Genomic DNA, 17620 nt, shown 5'->3' with positions numbered 1-17620 from the left:
GGGGTCAGCTGCACTTTTATATCCCTCCTGACGGATTAACGATTGGCCTAAAAATGACACTCAATGTGTCCTTGAAGTCGGGGGAAGTCTAGGTCAGTCGTGGCCCACGTGTTCCCGGCTGGGTAAACACCAGGTGGTCGGGCCCATCATCCAGTCTGGACCTTCTGGCTCCAAACACTGCAGTGAGTCCGTGCAGACGGCAAGACGTATAGCAATCCGACTGCGTCCCTATGGCCGTCCTTCCTCACACGAGTGTAAACGTTTCACTGATGTTTGCAGGTTCCGCAAAGGTTCCAGCATGCAGCGGCCTCCGGACACGCCGGCCAGGAAGGGGCTCTACTTTGAAGTGAAACCCAGAGGGTTCAAATCTCCTCCCACGCCTGGGGGGTTAGAGAAACCCTGCTCTAGTCCACCACGTTCACGCATCGCCTCCTCTACGATATGTTCTGAGAAAGACACGTCTGCTTGCAAAAGAGTGGCAGCAAGTGGAGGAGAGGAGGAGGAGGAGGAGGAGGTGGAGGAGGTGCAATACAAACTCACACTGATTGGTTCTCTGTCAGTCCACCATCTGACCACCATGGCCATGCTGCCTTGGGTGGTGGCGGAGATCAGCAAGCCTCAAGCTGTTCAGAGGCCCGGATGTACCAGAAGTGCACCGATGGATCCTTCTAGCTGTAATCGGACCGTTTTCCTGTGTGTGTCGGCGTCATGGGTGCAGTGCGTGTCTGTTCTGGGAGGTGGAGTTGTGTGGGACCCTTTGACACGCACCGTGCTGTTTGAATGCCATCCTCACCAGGTGACTAAGCTAATTCACAACAGCCAGGAGCCCAGCAGCTTCGGCTGCCTGGTCAGAGCAGCCCCGGACTGCGCCTGCTATGTCTTCCAGTGCCAAGACACAACCAAGGTCAGTGTGTGTGTGAATCGGATGGTACGATAGTAGTGTAGCAGTCTCAGCCAGGTAGTAGAGGGATGTAAAATAAATTTAAAAAAACTTTGTTGCAAAGATTAAATTAACTTTCTTTATATTAGAGAAATTTGACCTCAACAAACAGGATCTGTAGACATAGTCTCTTTTTTCCAACAGAATATACATGCACTGTTCAAATAAATGTTAATTTATTTCATAAATTAGGAAGAAGAGCAACAAAATAAGCACAAGCTATAAAGATTCACAGAAATGTGGCATGTTAGACTGAGAAGAAAGAAACTGAGTGTTACTGGAGCAACAGGGATCGGCTTTATAACATCCGTTCATTCATCTTCCTGACCGCAAGTCCACGGTGGCGCAGTGGTAAGTGCTGTTGCCTCACAACAAGAAGCTTTATAATAACAATGTCCTGAAATGTGTACTGTAATGATACCCCCCACAGCAGGATAAACTGGTTGCTGCGTTAGCAGTACGGACATCCTCGTGCACCTCACTTCCTTTACGCAGCAGCAAACGCACTACTGACGACAAACCTGGACCTCTAATCTTTTCAAACTGTCGCCCACATGTCGACTGCTGCAAACGTCCTCTGAATGCAGCAGCTGACGTCTGAGTCAAGCCAGATATTTGTTTGCATCTCAATTGTATGCCGTGTCCAACTTACCAATGACTTCAAAGCCTTTGTCCATTTAAATCCACACAAAGCATGAAAATCTATAGATTCAGTGCTTCATGGCTGTATTGGTGCAGCAGATTGGACCTTAAAATTATACTAAAGAACCAAATAAATATACATATACTTCTGAATATACATTTCTTAGGATCCAAACGTGCATAATGCTGGAGCAGCATATCTGGGTTTATTTACTTTGATTTACAGAATGATCCAGAATTCACAACCATTCTGGGTCTACCTCAGAAATATGATCAACCACTATCATATCACTGCTCCGAGATTGACCTTTACACATTTCAACAGTAACCATTGAACCTTTTAGAGAAATCTTGCAGAAGAAAAAAACAAATAATTGGGTATTCTTACAGCCTCCACATTTTGTTGGCAGAGGATAATGTTTATGATTTTTTTTTTTTTCAGAAATGACCTGAATTGTTCTTAAATATTATCTGGTGGTGCCTAATAAAAAAAAATACCCGAAAATAACATTTAGAAAAGCCAAATTCATTAGTTTTTCCATTTGTCACCTGAGGATATGGAAATACCAATACAGTGCGAAACTGTCCATGTTATCTACAATGGAAAAGATTCATCCGCGGTGATGCGGTCAAATATTATGATGTTGGCTAGCGGATTTTGAATTCCCCAAAGAACGAAACAAGGGTTTGTATTCAGAATGTGATCATAAAGAGTAGCGGGAGAGGGAAAACTAACTACAGACGAAATCTACAAAAATGAAACAAAATTAAGTTTGAACTGCCCCGGACAGGAACTATGTCCGCGGATGTATCTGCGTCACGTGCATCGCAGCGACGTGGAGCAAAGTCGGAAGTTGGATCATTTGACTTTCAAAACAAAGGCACAAAGAAAGTGCGTCTTGAGAACTATTTCCACTTGAAGTGGCTGGAATTATTTTACTTTGACACTAAATTTAGTTTTATGTCGTCAAACTTGACGGCTCCTCAACTTCAGTCAGGAAAATGAACAATCCACAGAAATGATTTTCCCACACACTGCCGCACGCAACGTTTTAGCGCAATAACGCCCCTCAGATCTCGACTTTGTAAAGTTTATGGCGGATGGGATGCGAGCACGACTCCAGCGACTCAACCTGTTCAGCATTAAGCAGGAGCAGAAAGATGTAAGTTTAGCCCCGGAAAGCCGCGGCGGTCATATTTAGTTCAGCTGGTTGTTGCTATGCTAAGTGTGAAAGTTGGCTAGCTCTAGCCGAAGTGGTTAGCAAACATCAACATTAGCGCACCCTGTTGTTGAAAGTTAGCTGTAAATTATGGGTATAATAAATTATTTAGGTAACTTTTATTTTGTTACATTTTCCCCCTTAATGTCAATGTCTGTTTTCCTTGAAAATTAAAATGAGATAACTTTTAATACATGTTAACTTAGAGTTTTTAGAAAAGCGCTATATAAATAAAATGTATTATTATTATTATTATTATTATTATTAACTCCTGTCCTTCATATAAACTTTATTTGATGTGACTCCCTGCTATGTACTAACTAGTTGGTCAAGTACAGTAACGTTACCATAACCGGTCAAGAAGTGGGTGGAAAGTGACGTCATCCAGTGGCCTGCTGATCGTGACAGTGTTTTTTGGTTGAATGTATTTAGGGGTCACTCAGGTTTTATTATTCATTATTATAATTATTTTAAGTTTTAGCTCCTCTCATAAGGAACAACTTTTGTTAATGAAAATAAACCTCAGTTAGCAGCGCTGATTTTAACGGTGGAGTTTCATCATATTATCGCTCGGTTTGTAGCATTGTAATATAAATAGTATTTTTGTTACTTTTTGAAAGGAGATGTAGATTGACAATAAAGTTCTACCCCTTTCTCCACAATGGCTGGAATGGTAACAATCATTTGATTGTTTCATTTTCCATCCTGTAACCACGGTGACGAGAACATCGGGGTTATCTGTGAAGCTTTATTCTTTGCCATCAGTCAACCCTGACTCAACGTAGCATATTGGAAACAACCCTGCATTGTTTCCCTGTTATCACGTTGCGTTTTATCATCTCCGATTGATCTTTTTTGCGCTATGAAGTGGCATTTTAATTCCGCTATTGTAATGTCAGTGTGTTGGACTGCCTTGTGGCTAGCCGTGTAAGCCGTCTAGTGACATTTCTTGGTCTAGAATCTTGAAATAATATCCGTGTTCCCCTCTTCTTTGCGGATCCACTTCCTGACGGTGATGCTTCGCTTGTTTTGTGCAGCTCTTGGACTTTGAACGCCTTTGAGCTCTGTCATATGACCATGGGAAGTACGGAAGTGTGACTTCGCTGGTTTCTCACTGAGTTTCTACACTGGCTCGGGTTTTAGAGACGTAAATTCTCATTTTCAGTTCCCAGAATGAAGTTTTGCAAGTGAAATATACATTTATGTTAATGTAGAAAATCTAATTTACTCACTTTGATCATACTGGTGTATTACAATCACTTTTCTTATAGTGCAGTATGTCTTTTACCCATTATTTAGGTATTTTTTCATTCATCCATTCTTGCATCCAGCCATCCATTCAACTACTCTTTGCAGGGATTCCTCAAGAAGCGACTGGACTCTTATCTAAATAGAAATCCAGTTGCATTGTGTGGAAACAGTGCAGCGTTTCAGTCTTTTGATAATGCCCGCGGTATACCAACAGCTGCTATAAACTTTGAAGCAATCATCAGTGACGAGGGAGATAATGAATGCAGATGCAACCCACCGTCTGTAAAAATAGAAGAACTATTTAACCAGGCTGTTGCTTTTGATCACCAGACATGATCAGGTTTTCACAATATGGGTTTTAGTTTCTTAGCATCTGCTAGCCCAAATGTGATTTTCATCTGTGCACCAACCTTTTTTGTGCCAGGCGCCGTTTAAAACAAAAACAAATGGCAATGTAAAAATGTAAATATAACCACTAAACCTTATATTATGCACTTGTAATGACTATTAAACGATTATTACACCAATATCCCATCAGAAAGGTTTAATTACTAATTACTCATCCAACAGTTTTACATGTTCAGCACGTTTGATCATAGAAAACTATTTCTGTGTGAGCAAGAGCCCAGAGCAACGGCTCATCTGTTCGACGCTGCCCTCATTATATAAACATTCACAGTTGAGAAAAAAAAAAAAGACAATTTCCTACATTTTTCTTGATAAAGAAAGTTCTGCATTTCTGAGTTAGTATTGCTGAACAAAGAAGGTGAACGTTGTCAGCTGTCTGTTTATTATCTCTAACTGCTGACTAGATGTGACTGAAAACAGTTTTCTCCACCGTCACCCAACAGTGTTACTCGTGCTTTGTGTGTTACTTATGTTTCAGAAAGGCATACTAGATCTGAATAAAATAAAATGAAGGGGTAATTTCATATTCCCTGATTTGTCCTTTCATAGCTGTAGTTCTGTTTTTGTTTTATATATATATATAAAATGTATTTGTTCTTTCTTGCACTGACGAGATGTTTGCTTTCTCTTTAGGTTCCTGAGATCATCAGTACGCTGAGGCAGGCTGGCAAGAGCTTTGCACGCAAAGATGAGATAACCATCATTCCCAGGGAAACCAGTGGAGATGCTGATCCTTCTGAGAAATGTTTTTCCTCTCACTCCACATCCGCCGTCACATCTTCCAATGTTGTGTCTCCGGCGGCATTTGCTAAGAAGTTCGAGGTGCTGTTTTGTGGCCGCGCGAGTGTCGCTCATAAGAAAGCTCCCCCCGCCCTGATCGATGAATGCATTGAGAAGTTTAGCCAGTTGCATACCTCAAGGTGGGGCCACGGAGCAGGAACCAATGGTCTCGACGGCGGCAGCGACAGAAGCGATGATCCTGCAAGCAGCCCAGCCTCCGAGAAGCGTCCCGTCTTGTTTAAAAGAGACGCCAGCTTCCCTCGTCTGCTGGCCCTGGATGAGAATGGACTCTCACCGGAGATTTCTCACACCAATGCTCCTGATAGTCACACCCAATCGGCAGGAGTGCAGCCCACCAGCCTGCAAGAGAACAGGACCATGCTGTTCACGGTACACGTCCTGCATGGACACGGAACAACTGTGCTGTAATTAATCGACTACATTCTGTCGTTGATCATCATAATCCCTTTTATATCCACCGCTGTGGAGAGTCGACAGAATAGCCTTTCTAATAACGTGATGACATCACCTCGATGTATGACAGTTTAAACGTTCCTAGAACAAACGTTTTACATGTGATTGTTTTTTGGGGGGGGCAACTTTATAGACAAAATAACGTTTCTGCCATATAATCCTGTGTTACGCTACTGAAATAGTCTACAGACAATTTATTAACAATATTTTTTTAAGGCTGTTGTCCAAACACCTCGAACGCAACACAAACTTGCACGCGCAGAGACACTTAGCAACTCTGTTTGTTTTTGTTTTTCCCCAGGTTGGAAGATCCCAGATCTTCATGGTTAGTCCAGACACTAAAAAAGTTGCCATAGAAAAGAGTTTCAAAGAAATATCCTTCTGCTCACAGGTATGAAGCGCCGTGATTTTCCACATAATTGCCATCTTGACCTGTCTATTCTAAATCCTTAAAACATCGACTCTGTTTCTCCAGGGTATTCGTCACGTGGATCACTTTGGCTTCATTTGTAGGGAGACGACTGAAGGAGGGAGCTGTCGCTTTGTCTGCTACATCTTCCAGTGCACCGATGAGTCGCTGGTGAGATCTGAATAATGCTAGGAATAAAGTGTCTTTTTTTTGTGTGTGAAATGTGATTAATGTTTTATGTCCTCCATGTAATTTAAATTTAAACTTTGAACAAAGTCAGTCTGATTCTTGAAGTAATTCATGAGGCCGATCCACACAAAAAGTACCAAAGTGGAAATCCCTGTATTTCACTCAGATAATTCTGTATCAGCATCAGTCCGCTTAGTTTAATTTAGTACCTCATGGGTTGTTTTGGTTTTAAATTTGTGCTACAGGAAGTGCTGTGAACATTAAATCAAACACTTGATGGGCCTGCCTCTGACTCACTCATGCAGTTTCTGAAAAGATCATAAGTCGGCTGAATTTGTTCTAGTATAGTGGAATACAGTCGGGAAGCAAACCGATAAATGCACGGGAGAAATTGTTGAACGGTTGTATGATGATGGATAAAGGAAGCACGAGAACTGTTGTTTTGCTTGTGTAGGTGGATGAGATCATGCTGACTTTGAAGCAGGCATTCTCTGTGGCAGCCCTGCAGCAAAATGCAAAGACCCACGGACAACAGTGCGACAGCTGCCCCATACTTCAGCTCCACAGCCTGTGTGAGAGAATAGAAGGTAGAAGGCACCTCCGCTCTGTTTAGAACTCGCCCTACATTGCTGTTCTATGCAAATGTGCTGAGTCGAAACTGTCCTCTAACTGCGTAAATAAATGAAAGACATTACTATTCCAACACTGGAAAGAAACAGAAGGGCCATGGCTCTCATTATTGCTGTGTCAGGTGTTCTTTTAAGATTTTGTACAAGGTAATACGGTACTATATACAAATATTTAAATCAGTCGAGATATGAAAGACCTGGCTTTTTCATCTGTTACGATGCCTCGTTTTTCAGATCATGGATATGCCACCACAAAACGGCTAAAGGGACCCTTGTTACTCTTATTGTTCTTAAAACGTTGGCATTGTGCACTCCTTCAAATATATATATTTAATTTCCCAGGTGCAGATTATAATCAAGATTATGATTTGGATCTGAATGGAGTTCTTTGGTATTATTCAATGGATTGATCTATTTTTATTTTTCATGATCAGCATTTGTACCTGAATCAAAATGAATGCAACGCTTTCTTGATCCCAGTAAGGTCCTTGCAACCTCCGACTTTTGTTGTTGGGGATAATAATTGTTCCCCCATCTCAATAAATAAGTAAATCACCATAGGTCAGTCTTTCCAGAATGATAGTTTTCTGGAAAGACTGCGCCTCCCTTGAGTTTTTTGTGTCTCCCTTTGACTTTTAAAGTTACTTTGAAGGTTTGCAAAAACCAGTCATGATCAGAAGCTGGACCTTTTTATATATTTATATATATATGTTGCGTCTCTTTTCAGGTCTGCACCCATCAAAAACCAAGCTAGAGCTTCAGAAACATTTAGCGACTCTGGACAACCAAGAGCAAGCTTCAGTCTTTGAAAGGTGTACGGTATGTGGTCTGTTCTAATTGAAACACCTTTTGAAACGCTTTTTTTTTTTTCCCCATGAGAATGTGGACCTTCAAGTATTTTTTTAGGTGAGATTTTTCAAATGGGACTAAGGCTGGACGATGTGATTTTTCTTGAGAGGCGAAAGCAGTCAAACATTTCTTTGTGATGTCACTGCTGGTCGTACGGCTGAGCTACAATGCTAAAGTAGCGCTAAATGGTCCCACGAGCTGGTCACAGCTGATCCTCTCGTTTCTGAGTCCTCTCACGTAACCCTCTCCTAATTGAAGTTCTGAAGCACAGAATAAAACTATTCAGTAGAGTATGTAATATAATTTAATATAGCTGAATCCCAGGTGAAGCAAAGATCTGAGTCGAAAATAAAATGTATTTCCTGCAAGTCTATTTTCAACAGAACAGAGATCTAAAATGACGGGGATGATTTCAAAGACATTTGAGTCTGACATTTGAACATTTTATGATGAACTGATGCTTTCTGATCTTTTTTCGTTTCTTTCTTTTTTTTTTGGCGAAGTTTGAAAATGTTGTTTAAAAATAATATTTGTGTGTTACAGAAGCCTCATCCCAAGAGTGAGCAGGAAGAGAATGAATTGATGATGGCCTCTTTGAGGAATCTGTATGAGGAGAGACAAGAGAACCATCAACACACACTTTCTGGAGACACAAATGTAACTTTTGTAAGCATATGTTTGTGTTTTGTGGGTTTCTTTTTCTTTGTTCTGATTCAGTGGGAGAGGCTACTGAGCCGAGCGTCATTTACACTTCTGTGTCAGCCTTCTGTTCAAATCGTGTTTTACCATTTCATCCAGAGTGACAACGTTTCTATGAAAGAGTAGTTCACCAATGTTTTATACTTTTAGAGGTCATGCTATACTTCTCAGGACCTCTCTTAATTCACTCACTGTCTTGCTTTCTCTCTCGTGTACGCAGGATGGTGAAAAGGCGGTTCTGGTCGAGGCTCAGCAGCAGAGCAGCAGTCGGCAGCGGCTCGAGCAGTTCAAAAATAGAGCCAAGCGCTCTCTTACCGAGTCCCTGGAGGGGATTTGGAGGGTAAATTAATCTGAATTTCTTAGTTTCAGATGAACTCCAGAACAAACAAGCGGTCATTTTTACCCTGTGTGATGAGCTAACACTAACGTAAATGAGATTCGGACCAAATGAAACCGAGCAGGGAGAGGGAAGAAGACTGCAGGAAGTTTTGCATTTTAGCTAGAAAGCGAAATTAAAAGGACAAAGGGGAACAAACGCTAAAAAAAAAAAAAAAAGCCCAAACTTCTTGTTTCACACGCATATTTAGTTTGAAGTAACTAAATATCTTAACGTGCTTTGTGGAACAATAATGGAATGTGTGTGTATGTTTGTGTTCACAATACAGAGCAAGAAACAGGAAGTGTTTAGTGTAAGAGCTGTACTCGCATTGCAATGTCATTAGCTCAGTGATGTTTTCAGGTACGTCCTCTGTGTACAAATACACAGGAAATCACACATTGAGAGATGATGCTCTTCTTAAAACCAGTTCAAGTTTCACACATGGGATTTACTCACTGACGTGTACTGGTGGAGAAAAACAAAAACTTGTGAGCGCTTTCAGACGTAACATGGAAACACAAACATTTTAGAGGAGCTGATTTTCTTTTCTTTACATAGTCATGAATAAGATGTACATTTTGAACATTGAAATTGGAATTTAAGTGATTCAATGTCGACATGACATTTTGTATAAATATACTGTATGTACTGCAATCTATCATGGCATGTGTTTTTTGCAGGGCAGCAGCAAGGCCAGAGCTCAGAGGGAGAGCAGTGCAGGAGGCGACGGCAGCTCTTCCCTGTGTACCGTCAATAGCAGCCAGAGCCGGTCCTTTTCAGGTGACCCCTTGCCTGACCACACCCAGCTGCGACCCACTAGCCCACTCAGGTAAACACCGAAATGCTCACACCCGGGGCAGTCCATGCTTGTTGTATTTGATTTAACACGAGGAAGGTATTTTCAGTTCAAAGGGTGAAGGAGGTGATAGCTGCTCCTTCATCTTTACTGTCAGCAGCAATCCCAGTCCTTGTTGCATTAGTGCTGATGGGACAGGACAGGACAGGACAGGACAGGACAGGACAGGGCGGGACAGGACAGGACAGGACAGGGCTGCGTCCGTCAATTCTCATTCAATGATTTTTGGAGATGGTGACAAAATCAATCAGAGGCAAACCCGTGTTTACTCGCTGCTTACTAATCACCGCAGTACGTGGTTCAGATTTGTCTGTGGGGGTTCTCAGCCACCTATGAGTGCGTGCGTGTGTGTGTGTGTGTGTGTGTGTGCACGTGCGTGTGCACGGCATGCAGGCGCACACAATATACTCTTCCTTACATCATTTCTTCCTCATCTTCAGGTGCCACAACTCTACAGGAGACCTGAAATGCCTTGATGGCTCTCTCTCTTCCTCTTCCTCTTCCTCTTCCTCCTCACCCGGCGACGCCCAACAACAGGGCGTGCGCCGACGAGCCAACACGTTCAGCCACCTTCCCACCCCGTCCTCCTCCGAGTGCTCGCCTTCGCTCACGCAGACGTGTTCACCCCAGGACCCCACCGCAGCGGCCAAGGCCAGACTTGTGCGGCACTACTCCGTCAGCACGGACGCTCCACACCACAGCAAGTAAGGAGTGCGTGTAGGTTTGGTACACAAACAGTCGGGATGAGCAAGTAACCATGTGTTTGTGGTCATGCTGATTATTTTTGCAAATCAAGAAATATTGCTCGATTTAAAATAAACGCCTTTTTCCAAACCGAGCGTACAACGCTTGGTTTAGTGAATAAATTCACCAAAACCGTATTACATGGCTTCATTTCAGGTTTTAATGCCCGGACAGTTGATAACAGTGTTATTACTAATGAGTTGTGATTATACATTACACGTCTATAACTTCTCTCATAGAGATGATCTCAGCTATGCCTTCTATCTTCTGTTAACTTCCGTTTTAATGTTTGCTCTTTGCTCTCACCTCCTTTGTTTGCATCAATTCTCAGACAAGTTCCAACCGACTCTGCTCTTCGTCCTGTTCCTTTCTGCTCTTCGTTTCCTTCTCCTCTCCCTCCTCTTCGTCCTTCTTCACCTTCTACTGGCGCCTGGCTCAATAAAAGAAGGTGAAAATCCTGCGTTGGCTTTCATTGGAAAATGACATTCACTTTCTTAGTTCGCGTTAATGCTGGAAGAATTTTTCTGAACCTTCTTTTGAATGTATTTTCTTGCTCTTGCGTAAAAAGCCCTGTTCAGACGGAGAAATGCTAAATTGTAACTGACAGCTTCTAAATGCTATCCAAGCTACGCCTCGTCAAAAGTTTGTTTTCGTTATTTTCATTCTGAATTCGAGATGATTCCCTACGATAGAAATGAATGGAGGCATAAAGGATTATACAATTCCATTTTTTGCTGTCTGAACATGAACAAGGTCTTAGTTTTCCTTTTATTTTGTATTTATTTGTGTGTGTGTGTTTTTTTTTACTTAATTCTTCACCTCCATATCTTCATCTCAGGCCTCTCGGTGGTCTGCGTGCTCGTCTTCACTCCTCCTCCTCTGTTCCTAATTTTCTGAAATTTCAATTTCTGGCCCCTGTTCGAGAGAATGATTCCCCTAAGACAAAGCGAAGGTACATGCATGTACGCCAAAAAAATAAGTAAATCCTGTTCCCATTAGCATTTTCATCTGAGTTATAATTTGCTTTCAGATCATTTACGCTTCTTCTCCAGTGTAACGTGGCCCCTAAACCATTTGCATGTGTGTGCTTGATTGTGTTTCAGTGATGTAACGGCTCTGTTCACACCAAATGCAGCCTGTGTCGTCGGGGAATGTGCTCTGTGCAGCCACCGCCACTCGTGGAGGCAGCAGATCTTCCTACGAGTGGCGACGCCGCAGAAGAACACAGAAAACAATGGTTAGTATAAATGTGATTGTGTCCTCTCCAAGGTCACGTATGGGACTAAAGTCACAGCTTAAAATATTTGACAATTTGTTCAAGACACCTGGAAATGTGTTAACGTAATTAAAATGCAGTACGAGTACGGTGGCGCAGTGGTCAGCGCTGCTGCCTCACAGTAAGACGGTCACAGGTTTGAATCAGGCTTGCGGCCTTTTGTGAGGAGTTTGAATGTTCTCCCCGTGTCTGCGCGGGTTCTCTCCGGGTTCTCCGGCTTCCTCCCAACACCAAAAACATGCAAATTGGTTGCACTACATTGCTCATACGTGTGTGTGTGTGTGTGTGATGAATTGGCGGCTTGTCCAGGGTGTACCCTGCCTCTCGCCCTTTGACTGTTGGGATAGGCTCCAGCACGACCCGCGACCCGGTAGCACAAAAAGCGGGGGGAAAATCTTCAAGCTTTTCCTGCAGGTCTAGTTGACTTGATTCAACACAAATTGGTCACTGTCGTATGGTGTGGCGTTGTATATCCACCAGGGGGTGCCAAAGTCTAAACGTTCCTAATTCTCAGCAGCCATGGATGAGTTCTATGTGGTACATGCGTGCCTGTCGGATGCCATCGTTCGTTAATGCTTTTCCGTACAGGCCACTCACGATTCTATATTATTTCTGGCAGTTTTGTGCCGGATGTCATTTCTCTGCATTCATCCGGGCTTGGGCCGGCCCAAGGGAGACTCTCCCTGTGCTACCTATGAGGCTGCATTACAGGGCCAGGTAAACACTGTACTGTAAACAGTGCTGGCGCGCACCTCTCTCCCTCCCTGAGGCCCCGTCGGCCCTGTCAATACAAATGGTCTCCAGGACAAGAGGCCAATATTTCTCTTGCATCTTCTGTGTGCTAAAGAGATGTCTTGATGTATGATATAAGGGCTAAGATCATGCGTTCCTTGTCTGTCCATATGTCCATATAACAGGACATTATCGATCACCTCAGTCTTTCCGGGAGCAAATGAGAATCACATTTTTTAGCTCTAATGTGGAAAACTGAGCTTTTTTTTCTCAGATATGAAATAAACATCAATTAAAATGAGCCCGGATGACTTGAATAATAAATGCAGCCTCATGGGTATTATGGGTAGTGCGGTTAGGAAGAGCTAACGTAGCATTGGCAGTTTCTTCCTTGTGCCGTGTACATGTATGTGTGTGTGTATTTATATATATGTATATAAATTATGTTTTTCAGAGCAGAGGAATCAATGTCTGGAAGGGGCTGGAGTCTGTGTCGGCCAGACGACCGCTCGACGAAGGGACTTACCCATTACAGTGGAAAGGAAGAAGAGGAGCAAAGGGGAGCTGAAGGAGCTCTGGAGGAAAGCCATCATGCAGCAGATCCTGCTACAAAGAATGGAGAGGGAGAACCAAAAACTGCAGGGTGAGTTTCTTTCTTTCTTTCTTCTATTTTACTCTTTTTTTCATGGAAATGCATTCACAACATTACAATTAAAAAATTGATCGAATACCGAGTTGTTCGACCACTGAGTCGATGGAGAACCGAGGTTCCGCTGTACTATGACATTTGCTGTGTTCAACTCGCTTGATGATGAGGTGTTGAATTAAATTAGATGTTACTGCTTCCTGGTACAGGAAAGTTTACTGGAATTTGTGGTCTCTGCATAACGTCAAGAAGAATGTGTCACTCGGCGGCAGTGACATCACCGTGACGCTTTTGAATTACATGAAGAGTTAGATTTCCATTTCTGGCAACATACGTTTACACACCGATGGGTTAGCTGATCAATCTGCTTTTAATCGTTGAAATGATGAAGACTTGCACTACAAATATTCATGTTATGTGATGCATGTCTGTGTGTGCAGTGTTGTTCCTGTTGCCTGGTGTATTTAGGGTGTGCCAAGTGCACTGTCTCTCTTTGCTGGCCCAGTTGGCACGCGGCAGCGCGCACCGAGCTTTGCGCCACACCTAAATACCTGCATTGTAAATAAAGCATTAATTCACACACGCAACACTTCATCCATCGTTCAGATACAAATGACAGCCCATATAGCAAGAATATGGGTTAAGTATGTAGCAAAACATTTGAGGCATTGGCCTAAATCTGTTTAAACACAAACATCAGTGTGTGCTGGTTCTCTTGGGCATCTACGGCTAAATTATATTCCGTTCCTCTCTGTTTGTATCTCTCGCTGCTGCTCGTTTTATATGTCACCGTAAAAGTGAATGTGTGTTTTATCTTTGTGGCATCCTGTCTTTTTTGTTATAATAATTGAGTTGCTTCCAAGACAGAAAGAGGCAGAAATGAGAATCAGGAGATCGGGAAAGGTTGGAGATTAGATAGACTGGGCCTTTCTGGCAGCCAATGAATGAGCCCTGATGGACCAGTCTCCGCTTGTTTCTGACAGCTGATAAAACAGATGACAAAGCCAAGGACTCTATTCTTATTTTGCATATGACAGCGATGGCTCCTGCAAAGCTTTCTTTTTCTGTTATCTAAATTCATTTTTCCAGGACACTCCCATTTTGTTTTCCTGTAATTAATTATTTCATGTTATACACTGAATAATGATTTCCATGTCTCTGACGTTTGTTTGTTCCAAAATGTTGTTGTTTAGTGTCACTATAAATGCAATCACAATTTAGCTGGAAGGTGTCAATTCAGGTTGGAGCAGGAAAGGACTGTTGTCTGTTTTTTTCTGTCCCATGATGATGATGTCACTCTTTCCTGCTCTCCCAAGTTGCAGCTGGTCACTGGATGGACATCACACATGAGCGGAAAGGATGTGAGAGTCCAAGGGGAAGGAGGAAGAGGGAGCGTGGTTGAGGGATGAGACAAATGTGGGATTGAATGGGAAGAAAGAAATTTGTGAGATTTTGGCAGAAAAGTGAGAAGAAAACCCGAACTGGGTTTCTAGATTGGGGAGGGGAAAGGAAGGGCGTTGTCAAAAGAGAGGAACCGATGAGGGTGTTGGGTGTGCTCTCGCCTCTTTGATCACAGGTGTCAACATGTTGCAATGGAATTTGGGTTGCGTGTGTAATGTTTAGCTCTTAGGCTATGTTAAGACCATTGCACAAAACAAAGCCTGAGTTTGTCAGGACTGAAAGTTTGGCTGAAATGTGAAACAATACAGCAAGCTCCACAGCGGATTCCCCGCCTGCAACCTCAGTCCTCTGTAGCTCCCTAATTTACAATGGGCCGGCGGTCGTTATTAGCATGTAAGAAGAACACAGCCGAGGTGTGTACAGATAAAGTAATGACACCACAGCTCCACTTAAAAATATATATATGTACAAGAACCAGATGGGTGCTGGGGTTCTTACCTTCTGTAAAGTTAGCATTGTTCTGGCTATACTGACTAACCCTTCTCAACATGACTTTCCTGTGCATTTATTTTTATAGACTCAGAGAGCGATCTGCAGAATAAGCGCCTGAAGCTGGACTATGAGGAAATCACTCCATGTCTGAAGGACGTGACTCTGGTCTGGGAGAAGATGCTGGGAACGCCTGGGAGGGAAAAAGTCAAATTTGACACTGAGACCGTTCATGCTGCAGTCGCACAAGGTACAAGCTCTGTATTTATACCTGTTTTTGTTTTTGTCTGTTGAAAATAAAATGTTAGCAAATATTGACCAAATATTAATGCACAATGTTCCAAAACTGAAAATATGTAGACTATTGTTAAAATATGCATTTATTAAAGTATTCTGCTTATCAACTTGAAATGATAAAAACGTCATCCTCGGTGCCTGACTAAGACTTTTATTTTCACATTGTCTTTGCATCACTTTCTAACATTCCTCCCCCCCGCGATGGACTGAGTGACAAAACATCCTCTGCTGGCTTTAGTCCTTTTGTCCTTTGTCATCTCCCCCAGGAGTCCCGAGACAGCATCGCGGTGAGATCTGGAAGTTTCTCTCTGAGCAGTACCTGCTCAGACAGACTATCCCCTCCCGACCCCCAAGCAGTCAGACGCCATACAAAGAGCTGCTGAAACAGCTCACCACACAGCAACATGCTATCCTCATAGATCTGGGTAGGTGGTACACACTACAGACAGACTATACCAAGTATATAGTGTGTTAATGTGCAGTTCTGTCCATTTATTACTAGTATAAAGTTGAAGTGACATGAAAATTGGATGATAATTAGAGGCTTGAATGAAATTTTGACAAATTAATATCAAGATTTTTATATTCATTTTGTTACATTATTATTAGATGAATCATTTTTATCCTGAAAAGGGAAGATAGGGAGGGGGGGGGGGGATACTGTTAAATCGTGGAAATCACCTGCCGGTGGTTTCTGCGTTCGTTTAGATAACCGGTGGGCCAAATAGCACGCAATCCAATAAAGGGTCTGCCACACTGTTATGAAATGATGGTGCAGATGTGTTGCTGTAAACTTCATGTCTTTTTTTTATGTCTTAGGTCGTACCTTTCCCACTCATCCATATTTCCAAACCCAGCTGGGAGCAGGACAACTGTCGCTGTATAATTTACTAAAGGCCTACTCACTGCTGGACCCCGAGGTATCATTGAATTATTTTACTTTTATTTCTCAAGTTATTGCCATTTCATTATTTTTTATGTTTTTTTTTTCTCCCCTTCAATTGATGGATTAAATAGAACTGTCACCTATCTACTTGGCTCTTTTCCCCACTGCTTTGTGTGCGTAGCCGTCGAGCTCAATGCTGTTATCATTGCAGGTGGGCTACTGTCAGGGCCTTTCCTTCATTGCTGGAGTGCTGTTGTTACACATGGGAGAAGAGGACGCCTTCAACATGCTCAAGTTTCTAATGTATGAAATGGGGCTCCGCAAACAATACAGGCCTGACATGATTTTCCTGCAGGTACAAAGTACACACACGTGTTTTCAAACAAATATACATTGCCATTGTCCTACACTGGTATACTGTGAAACATATACCGATACTGCAGCCCGACAATATCCATCATCAGGATGTATCAAGCTTGTATTCTGTTCCCCATTGTTGTTGTATTTTCATTATATAATTAGCTTTCTGATAGTGGTATTCTTTTAAAAGCTGACTGATTATGTATTTTCATTGGCCAATATAATAACAATTGTTTGTAACAGGAACAATAAATTAATAATAATGAAAATAAATAGACCTGCTGAATTTGCTGAAATATATGATTCTGGAACTGAGCGTTGAGACTTAAAGCTTGATAGCTAACAAATGCTAAGCACTTAAAATAACTTCTGGTATGTTGTTCCTGCCAGATTCAGATGTACCAGCTCTCGCGGCTGCTCCATGACTACCACCGGGATCTTCACACCCACTTCGAGCAGCAGGAGATCGGGCCGAGCTTATACGCCACTCCGTGGTTTCTCACTACATTTGCCTCGCACTTCCCTCTCGGCTTTGTTGCCAGGGTCTTTGGTAAGCTTCGATATTTTAGGTGTACACATATTTTTATTTGATCGTGGGATTTGGCGGTTCAAAAGCAAAGAAAGACCGTCAAAGTGGGGGCGCTCAAAGAGGTAATGAAATTCTCGCCTTTTTCTTATTTAGATCTTGAGCTGATATTGACGGAGGAAAGTTTCACGAATCCAGTTATAAGGAAAAGATTGAAAGCCAAATATGATTGTATAGAAAGCTGTAAAGCATTTATAATGCAAAGTGTCTTGTTCTGTTCAATGAGTGTAACATTGTTTCATTACAATTCAAACGTTCAGACTAGTTTCACTGGTTTCTTGCACTCGAGCATTATTGTGTGCGTGTGAGCGCTTGCCTGCGCATGTGCACGGCTACATGGAATCATTACAGCAATGTGAAATCGTTAATTTCATACGTTGTGCGACGCTCCACTCCTTCCCTCTCATTCCTTAGCAGTCCTGCGTCACCGTGATGCCTGCCCCGCCCCGCCCCGCCCTATCCTGATGTATTCTAAGCA

The 17620-nt window shown here is 42.5% G+C and overlaps 1 protein-coding gene across 1 annotated transcript in view; it reads left to right on the top strand.

The window, feature by feature from the left end:
* Window positions 1-298: 298 nt before the first annotated feature.
* The window catches only part of tbc1d1 (TBC1 (tre-2/USP6, BUB2, cdc16) domain family, member 1), a 19670-nt gene continuing 2348 nt past the window's right edge, over window positions 299-17620 (top strand). The window contains 19 exon segments of the mRNA XM_068750826.1: window positions 299-904; window positions 5095-5631; window positions 6017-6106; window positions 6191-6295; window positions 6768-6900; window positions 7670-7761; window positions 8335-8457; window positions 8711-8830; window positions 9550-9698; window positions 10166-10429; window positions 10801-10917; window positions 11308-11421; window positions 11573-11706; window positions 12932-13120; window positions 15102-15263; window positions 15577-15735; window positions 16130-16230; window positions 16408-16551; window positions 16947-17279. Coding sequence (XP_068606927.1) covers window positions 299-904; window positions 5095-5631; window positions 6017-6106; window positions 6191-6295; window positions 6768-6900; window positions 7670-7761; window positions 8335-8457; window positions 8711-8830; window positions 9550-9698; window positions 10166-10429; window positions 10801-10917; window positions 11308-11421; window positions 11573-11706; window positions 12932-13120; window positions 15102-15263; window positions 15577-15735; window positions 16130-16230; window positions 16408-16551; window positions 16947-17279 — 3672 coding nt within the window.

This window comes from Brachionichthys hirsutus, chromosome 17, assembly GCF_040956055.1.
Source record: "Brachionichthys hirsutus isolate HB-005 chromosome 17, CSIRO-AGI_Bhir_v1, whole genome shotgun sequence".
Taxonomy (NCBI): Eukaryota; Metazoa; Chordata; class Actinopteri; order Lophiiformes; family Brachionichthyidae; genus Brachionichthys; species Brachionichthys hirsutus.
The sequence above is the reverse complement of the archived record's forward strand: the minus strand, read 5'-3'. Positions and strand labels throughout refer to the sequence as shown.